Source organism: Photinus pyralis, unplaced genomic scaffold (genome assembly GCF_008802855.1).
Source record: "Photinus pyralis isolate 1611_PpyrPB1 unplaced genomic scaffold, Ppyr1.3 Ppyr1.4_LG2, whole genome shotgun sequence".
Lineage (NCBI taxonomy): Eukaryota > Metazoa > Arthropoda > Insecta > Coleoptera > Lampyridae > Photinus > Photinus pyralis.
This window is the reverse complement of record NW_022170403.1, coordinates 32,641,522-32,651,422: the sequence shown is the minus strand read 5'-3', so window position 1 is coordinate 32,651,422 and position 9,901 is coordinate 32,641,522. Positions and strand designations below refer to the sequence as shown.

Here is a 9,901-nt window from a genome sequence, read left to right as displayed (position 1 = left end):
TGCAATATTTAAAATAGTTGTTGTACTTAATAAAATCATAACCTCTTGAGTACGTGATGTTAATAAGTCCCCCAGGTATGATCATCAAATTGATAGAAATAGATAGAGATCACCTTAGTGATACGTTTTCAATTAAAAAAATTGTGGCAGAGGTTTTAAATTTTCCACAATTTTAATTAAAAGTTTAGTTTATTTTCTGGAAATCTGGTATTATTTTATGTCTATTTCGTCATACGTAAGTTGGCGAAATTGAAAAATGTTATGTAACAGTTATTAATTTATAAACAAATGTGAGTTTTATTGGAGGTTATGTTAACTTCTTCGTCTACAAAATTGAAATATCCTGGGTTTAACGTGTATATTAATTTTAAAATTCGAAAAACAAAAAGCGCCCTCTACCGCCGAAACCGTAAATCTTTTATTAGAATTTTTTTTCGTTTTTGCAATCTCCGCACAAAAACGCATGAGATGACGTCGAAAAAGCGACAATTTTTTTTTCGATTTTTTCGAAGTATGGAAATTTTTTCGTTTTTAAATTTTTCGCATAACTTTCGAAGTAGGGCTCGTATTTCGACGAAACCTTTTGTAACGTGTCCTTTGAGGTAAAATGCAACGTCCGACGTGTCGATCGCTCGATTCGGGGACGTTTTTGAATTTTCGAGTTGCCCCCTCGGTTATATCGATTACGCGATAAATTTTTGGAAAATTTCGATTCGAAAGGTCGTCTCCGTACTTGGGCACTCCGGAACTCGATATTTTACGTCGGTCGGGGCCGTCGACGCGTCTGCCGAGTTTCGTTTGGCACATCGAGACACGAAAAAAAACACGTCTTTCGGTCTCGGCGGCTGCGCCGCCTCGCCTCGCTTCTTTGTTCGATTCCGGAACGCACACCGATCGATACGGAAGAGACGCGGACGTAGAAAACCGCATCGTTTTGGTCCTCGGAGTTTCCGAATAACCTTTAAAATACGAAATTTACCGAAGAGAAGAGGGTGGGGTGGGGGGGGAGGGGGGGAAGTGTCGGACGTAAAGTCGGAGAATACCGATACGAGATCGACTTAAAAAACCGCATCGTTCTAACCCTCGCGGTTTTCGAACAGAGTACGTTTAAAGGTTTTTAGGGGGGAGGGGGGGATGGGAGGTTAACGGAGTGGTGCCGGGGTACGTAACGGACTTCGAAGAGAATACTCCGATCGAAGACTTGCCAAAAACTTACCTCCTCCGAACGAAAATTGACACTTCGCTCGGCTTCGGCGGCTGCGCCGCCTCGCCTCGCGGCTTTTCGCGATTCGCCGTCGATTCCCGAACGCACTCCGATCGATACGGGAGATCGACGTGGACGACCGTCTCATTTTAAGAGTCGGCGTTCCCTAATAACCTTTAAAATTTGAAATTTACCGACGATATGGAGGGGGGGAGGGGGGAAATGTCGGACGTAAGGTCGGACGATGCCGATACGAGATCGACGCAACAAACCGCGTCGTTCTAACCCTCGCGGTTCCCGAACAAACGTCGAAAAGGCGAAGTGGTACGTTTGAAGGTCCGGGGGGGGTCAACGGAGGGGCGGTCGGGGTGCGAAAGGCGCGTCGAAGAAAAGACTCGATCGACTTTCCCAAAATTCGCCCTCTCCTATGCCGCTCGACCGCCGTAAATATTTTTTATCGACGATCATTCCCAATCTCGCGATCGGGTCCGAGTGTCGTTCGAAAATTCCTCCCTCCCGAACCCACCGGGAGAATTGGTCGTATGACGCGTCGTAATCCGTCCGACGTTCGGGTCCGCATTTGAGCGATCGTAAGTGTTTCTTAGGTCGTCTCGTTTCCGCGGCGCGAGGGATAAAGCGGAGCGACGTCGATAAGGGCAAACTTCGCGCCCCCCTCCCCCCCCCAACGGCCCATAGTTTTTGAATGGGACCCCGTACGTCTCACGCGGGACGGTCGGGACTATCGATCGATCGCGTTTCGAGGGGGGGAAGTAGGGCTACTTTTCGAGCAATTTCGCTCTCTTTTCGCTCCCGTTTTCTCGTGCGCGTCCTCCCCCGCGGGGGGGTGTCGCGACTTTCGCGATCGAGTACCTCGAAAGCCTCGACCCTCCTACCCCCCCTATCCGCGAGCTCGATTTTTCCAGTTCGACGGGCGACCCTCGGCGAATTTTTCTTCGGAGGTGCGATTTTGGGGGGTGACAGCGGGGGGGTGAAGACGAATTTTCCCGGGGTAGCGGCCCATCGTAAAAATCGCGGCTTCGGAATTCGAGGCTCGTGTAAAAATTTCGCGAAAAAAGCTTGGGCCGATTTAAATTTATTTTCGAAAAGGTCGAATTTGAGTTGTTTCCTTATTTTAATTATAACTGATCATAAGCTTATCTGATTGTATGGGACAGATTCCAACTGTAGTAATGCACAATCACATTTTTTCACAATGTTCTAAGAATCTTATCTTATCTCCAATCATTGGATACCACAACCACCAAGCAGTTAAACACTCTGAACTTCTATTAAAAAACCAAACAGAATTCAAAATTGTAAAACGCAAATCTGTTGGTAATTCAGAATAATTGGTTGCCCTATTAAATTAGGGAATGGCTTCTGATTATTAATTACTTAATACGCAATTCATAAAAACAACAGTAGGTATTTCCAAATGACTTTTCCGTAAGGATCAGAGTTACCTATGTATTTATTCAATTTATTTATTCATTACCTATACAAAAATGAAAAATGCTAACTTATATGGCTTTAGAAGGAGTAAGTATATTGCCAATCAATTATGATCGAAATAAGATACAACATTATTAGCAATATTTCATGAACATACTTTTAATCAATACTTTTCGAAAAAATTTCATTTTCAATGATTTAGGTACCTATACATGGTTTAATTTTGCATTGTCTTTTATCAATGAAAACTGCTTTGTATTTAGAAAAAGATCATAACCAAAACACAGTAATGCTTATAATTTCATTTAAAAAAATCCGGAAAAATATAACTTTGTGATGAAAAGAAATTGAAAAAGGGAGATACCACACGACAGACGGTTCATTTTGCCGCAAAGCTATTGCGTTACAAACGAGCACAAAATAACGAGTAACCGAATTTAAGCCGATATAGTGTGTACTTAGCAAAAATCTAGAAACGAGATAATTTCCAAACTGCATGTTTGGCACTTGACTTGTCCTATATCCGTTTAGGATCTTTTGGATAAATATATTATTATTATTATTTTGCTAGCAACTTTTTTAGAGCATAAACCAGCACAAACGCGACACTAAACAACGTTTTGAGACTTGTGTCGATAAATGTGTGCGAAGTTAGCAGAACATTCAAAAATCGAAATAATTTCCAATCGGTATGTTTCTACCTAAGGGTTAACTTTAGCGAAAATTTGCTAACTACATTTTTTGTAGGAAATTTTCTTCTCTTTAATTTTGCTTATCATATATTTTTTCTAAAAATGCACAGTTTTCTAGATACCTACGGAAACCCGTTTTTGGCGGTCATCTTGGTAAGACGGCGGCGCCGGCGGCAAGTGTCGAATTATGCATTTTGTAAATTTGAGTTCTACGCACTCACACACACACATTCAAAACTTCCCGAGTTATTTCCAGATAAAAATCACCAATGACTGGCCTATTAACAGAACATCTGAAAAGCGAAATAATTTCCAAACGGTATGTTTTGCTGGCAAACTTTTTACGGCACAAACCAACCCACCTAGTCTCGACATTTGTGCCTTCAATGTGCTGCTAACTTCACGGACCCTTCTTTTTGCGCTGGTGTCACTATTGCCTTTTCATTTTCGGTAACATTTTCTTTATTACTAGATGTCACTATTGCCTTTTCATTTTCGGTAACATTTTCTTTATTACTAGATGTAGAGGAGGCCGAGGAGGTTGTATCTTGGTAATAGTTAGGATCGGCAATACTATCGTCAGAAGAGACTACATCGGGACGGTATATAATTCTCGTCTAATTCATCCATCTTGGTTTCTTGTACACTACTGCATTCTGCCATCGGATATGGTTGATCTTGTGAGGTTGTGTTATCGATTGGATTTTCGTGAACATCTTCGCGTTCTTGTTCATATTCATCGACCAGCGGCACATTTTGGAGCCAAGTATATACTTTTTTTTGAAGATTCTTCTTCCGGGACATTACTTAAGTTAGACTACCCCGTGGTTTGGAGGAGAAACATTAACTGTTTTTATTGGTTTCCAAATCTCTTGTTCTCCTTGCACATTTTCGCCCTGATTTTTTACTAGCTTATTATGGTTGATCTGAAACTGCAGACGTATTCAAATGCCGAGTAAATCAAGGAAGCTGTCATAATTAAAATAAAATAAATAAAAATAATACGACATAATAACAATTCGAGTAACAAGCTCGTAATTCTTTACAATAGAAAAGTGACACAAATCGAAATAAAACGTCAACCGTTTAGCCGAGTAGATTGTAACCGGCTGGTTACTTTCCAACTCTCTTTACCGTCTCTTCTTAAAATCCTTTATTTGGGGGTGGTTCTTCTTATAAACATTAAGGGTTGTTGGGCGCCGGCTAGCCTCAGTCGATAATTCTTCTGGCCTCAAGGAGAAGGGAAAGGATAAATAAATAAAAATCAATAATCTTTATTAAAACCTGTTGGGTTCTTTTTGTCTTAGAAATCGCCTTTTATCTGTAAGTAACACATGTTAAAAGAAATGGGGGTGAGGCGGTACACACTCCTGTGAAAATAAAGTTAACTCATTCATACACAAAAAGTCACTGCATATAAAGGAAAACATGTATTTATTATGTGAATTAAATCAAAGTATTTACTCTCAAAACCGCCGAGTACAGAAAGAAAATTAATTCGTATTTCATAAATTCTTATCCACTTTAGTCGAAAGTCAACACAAAACTGCTGTAAATGCATGTAGTAACGCTTCCAGGTACGAGTCGTTAAAGTGAATACAAACAGTGCTGATAAGCACTGAATTGAACGCAACACTAGTAGGTAATTTAAATCGCCCTTACAAACATACCAATTTATAAGTTTTGTAATAATAAAAATACTACAACGAAATAATAAATCGACCACGAGGCGAACTACAACGAAATAACAAATCAACAACGAGGCGAACTACAACGAATTATTGTCTACAAATACCTCTAGTTCATAAGTGCACCAGGACTTGGAGGTCACTTTGTCGCACGATCGATGTGGAAGTCGAATGAATTCCGACCGCCCACTGCAGGCTGCTATTCGCTTTTCAGTTGGACCAATCACAGGCAGGCTGGTTTATCTTGATCTCAATTTGGTACTCTCCAGCTGGATTGTGCACGTACCGACAACGGAACACCGACAAGAAATTCTCGTCTACAGTAGTCGGGTAAATTCCAAAATTTCTTCGGCGCTCTGTGAAGAATCGTTTTCGTATTCTGCACTGGCTCGATGGAGATGATTTCACTCGGTTCTTTTGCTTGCTTTTCTTATAAAAGTCGCCTTAACGCTTTATTAATCTTCGCGCTTATAATTTGCGGGCGCGACTGACATAGATGTTGCTCCGTAAAAAGGCGGCGGGCAACTCCCCTCTGGTGCTTGAAATCCCCGTATTTATACTTTCTCACTTTGTATCCACTGACCTCAATTCGCTTTATCGCGCAAACTCGCACATGTATAAATAGTTTGAACGCCCGTGACTTAAGCTTTTGACACTTTGGCAGCGGTAGAGAATAGACGGATTTGAATCGCTCTACTAGCTCTCAATTAATTATTTACAATGACTCGGACTTTGACCTTAGCGTTAATACTCGTTATTTCTATGCAGTTTTGTACCCTAATTTACCTATTTACATACGATGAATGCAATTCTATCTACGTCGCGATATTGGAATGGAATGCATACTCAGCTACAATAACTTGAAATAAACAATTCGCCTTTAAATGCATTCCAATTCAGTCACATCATTCATACTTGGGAGTCATGATTACATTTAGACTGGACACTTGAATCACGTAAAAATAAAAGTTTAAATAAGCTGTACAGAAATACTGTTACAAGATTAACAGTCGACTTACCTTAATCATCAAGAGTGTCACAATTCTAAATATGTCACTTTTGTTAATAAATGAATCACACTTCTCAACAATTTGTTTTATGTCGCTTTTCTTAATAATTGCCACACAAACTCTTTCAACAGTCAGACATAAAATCTTCCAGACATTCCCCTCTTTTATGAAAAATGACACAACTCCATCTATTGGTTTAATATTGTAAAATATTTTGTGACACTTTACCACATAAAAATATCATCTATTGTAAACCAATAATGATCAAAATCTCACTTTTCCTTTGCATAGGCGATATGTAATGACTGATGACCAAATAAAGTATTCAACTTTTTTTAATAAATTTATTTCATTGTAATAAAAACAAAACTTCAAAGATAAAAGTAAACACAAAAAATATTTCGATTTCATACTCCTTATCCTAAATCATTTTAAGCTTAACCAAATACCATACCATTCTTAATTTCATGTGACATGGTATTTAAACAGATTATAATCTACTTGTACTGTTCTGTTGGCAAGTATAGTTCTAAGCCGCATGTGTTGCCCTTTGGATGAGGACAAACATTATGCAGAAACTGTATAGTTGGTTGAGTTATAAAACTACAGGGAGGGATGCGATCTAATGCCGTGCAAAAAATCATCTTGTAGTGTATATGGTTCCTCATCATTTTCTAAAAGTAATTAAAATTAATTGTGTGTATTTAATAAACCATTGTTACCTGCACAATCCATTTGTAGAATGTCCGACTCCGAATTGGAAATTTTGGATTGGGTGGAGGGGGTCCACTCACCACCGGACGTGCGGACTCCGGGAGAGGTGCAGCCCCAACCGGCGCCGAGGAGAGTACGGTCAGTGGGGACCCAGGCAGGCCCACCCGTCGTCGTGTCCGTGGATCATAGACCCGTGCAGAGGACGGAGCAAACGACCGCCGCCGAACACCGCCCAACGAGATGCCCGTTGCCAGGGTAATGGGGGTGCGCATTCCGGCCTTAGCGGGGCACATGTGTGGCTGTGCGGACCACTGGAGAAGGGCCTGCCCGGCGCCGCAGGGTCGGGTGGTCTGCTCCAGGTGTGGAATCATAGGACGGTTGTCCCGAGATTGTCCGGCCCGGGGCCCGTTCGGGCATTTCGCGTTGGGGGGCCGCCGTAATCATGTAATAAATAAATTTATCAACCGATTCTCCGAGAGTTTATGTGTCACACTTGTCCGCTACCGGTGTTTTAAAGGTTAACGTCCCGAAAAGAGTTGGAACTCTTTTCTTTCCGAAGAAAGGGGGGTGTGTAACGAACCATCTGGAATTTCTACATTTAGTTTGCCGTTCATGAGGACCACCCTGTGGTCTTCGTTACGCAAGAAGACCGTGAGCTCTAGCATTTTCCGCGATTTTGGAATTATTTTTTTGTAACCACCGAAGAATGTTATCCTGGAGAAGATGAGGAACAATTAATATTTTTCTGTTTCAGTGCCGTTAATTGTTTATAAGCTGTTTTAGTTTCCCATTATAAATAAAAACGAGTTCAAATCGAGTTGTTGACAAGTTTTGCAGTCCAGACCGTATTCCTGCGTGTTGCGATAAAAGTGGTAAAGCGATAGCGCTGTTTGAAAGGAAAAGTGCAAGGAAGCTAGTTGCAGATTGGATTGATGAGTATTTAGGTTTGATTGCGCTTAATTAGGTAAGCACTGTTAATGAATGCCAGGTTAATGCGCGGCAGTAAACCTTGTCAGAAACCGTCGAGAAAGGTGTCCACAGAGGGGCTGTAATTTTTCTAGTTGTTTGCAAGTTGTTCCAGATTTTTAAGATAACCACAGGAGGAGTAATTAATTAAAAACCGAATTATTTTCTATCGCGCTCGGTGCGAAGACAGGATTTTCCCTGTTCCACTTCTACCAAAATGGGTTTCCTTTAAAAGGTAATCGCTCAATTTGGGAAGGATCTTTTTTGCTTCATACTTTCAAGTTGTAAGTAAGTAAGAAATTCGATTGAGAGTTCTCCACGAAGTTTTCGAATCGTGCCAACATCAGTCAATTTAAGATTTTTTAGTTTTGTTTATAAGAGAAAGGCTTTTACACCTGGTTACCCCCGTTACGTTACGGATTGTCCCAATAATGGGTATCGCCATCCAAAGAATTAATGTTTTTGGCAGAATTGCTATTTTCCAGGACCGAAATGTTCTCCAACGTATGTTTCCAAATTTATGCTATAAGCCGTTTTTCAGTCCGCAAGAGCAAATGTTTTAATACCGTATTTCGCAGGATTACTCGGAATATACTGGCTAAAAGGACATTTTCCTCTAAATGCCAAGAGTTGCTCGTTTAGTGTGTTATAAATTCTGGAACACAGTACAAGCTGTTAGAAAAAGGTAGCTATCCGAAACTCAAGTCTGTTGTGCAGTTCATATCACCCCTATTTTTGACCAGTTAAGTAATGCTGCAGTACTACAATAGATGGTAATGAGCTTTTCGAACGTGCCACAGACATGTAGGTAACTACTTATTTTTGATAGAAACGGCAGGGATTAAATATCAATAAAGTGACGAAATTTATCGGTTAGTGCTTGTTCACAATGGACATAAGCGTAACAAAAACATAACAGATACATAAAACATAATATTGACATAAGATATAATTTTACGCAGGTGGAGAAAGTGTTCACAGTGACCGTAAGATTATAATTATCTGCGTGGGCGCAGATCCGAAATTTAAACACGGCAAAACGTCAAGAACATAGCAATATTATTTGTGGTGTATATGTGTGTGTGTTACTGAAATGGAAATTTCATCGGTTTTATTGCTTTTGCTGTTAAGAAGAGTTGTTACAAAACAAAAACGGCGTTGGTAGGTCAGACCTATTAATCGAGAGCGAGAGAAAAGGGGAGAATTTAAGCGATTGTGTCTAGAAATGAAGCTGCATGAAGAAGAATAGTTTTTTTCATACACCAGGATGACTCCAGCATTATTCGATCACCTTATATCTTTTGTCCCCTTTATTAAACAAGTAGGGTTTTAATAGCACCAAACTAATTAGTAATTCGACCTCTATGTTTTCCATGTCGTGTTGGATATAATCAAAGAACAACACACGAACGACCAAACCACACCAAACTATGAAATAATGGGCCAAAAACTATGTACCTACCAATTTAAAAATAACCAGATTATGTTGGCAGAAGAGATATCATCGAAGTTAGACGTAGTAACTGAAATGTCAAACCATCAGCGCAATGCTGCATCTTTGTACTCAACAGAAACACCTAATTCCACTAGATTTTTCATAAAATCTACGTAAAGTTGAAACCGACACAACTTTATGTATTTTTTATGTATCGTTTCGGTACGACATAAAAGATACGCAAACATTTACAAAAATATAAAAATTATGTAATTATTGTGAACACATACGTTGGTTTGCTACTATTCAACATTATGAATTATGTACCTGTTATGTTTTTGTTACGCTTATCAAGTCCATTGTGAACAAGCACTTAGAATATTTATGTTCGTAATTTGTGCGTTTTTTTTTGTACCAATAATTTGATCTCATTTTCACATAAAAAGACTAACGACGTAGCAGTGTTTGAAAAGTTCAGCAAAATATTTAACTTTCACAATACACAAGTTGTACTGTACTACAAACTTTTCAGAAAAGTTTACAATTTCAAATTAAATAAAAAGTTGAAAAAGTCAAAACGACAACTTGTATCGTTTATTTCCGTTTTGTAAAGGATCTACTGAATCGTAGAAGGCGCTCTCCCAGAAGTTTGGACGCTAATGTAATAGAGATCATTTATTGTTATTCTTTGGCTTACTTAAGCCTAACTTTCGTAGGACGACCTACCCTTATTCGTATTT

At 39.7% G+C, this 9,901-nt stretch overlaps 1 protein-coding gene across 1 annotated transcript; it reads right to left on the bottom strand.

The window, feature by feature from the left end:
• Positions 1 to 6,467: 6,467 nt before the first annotated feature.
• Positions 6,468 to 7,253, bottom strand: LOC116162606. Its single transcript, XM_031476256.1, has 2 exons — positions 6,769 to 7,253; positions 6,468 to 6,720 (listed from the first exon to the last, which is right to left on the bottom strand). The coding sequence occupies exons 1-2, from the start codon at positions 7,129 to 7,131 to the stop codon at positions 6,544 to 6,546; spliced, it is 540 nt and encodes a 179-aa protein (XP_031332116.1). The 5' UTR covers positions 7,132 to 7,253; the 3' UTR covers positions 6,468 to 6,543.
• Between the last annotated feature and the right edge of the window lie 2,648 nt (positions 7,254 to 9,901).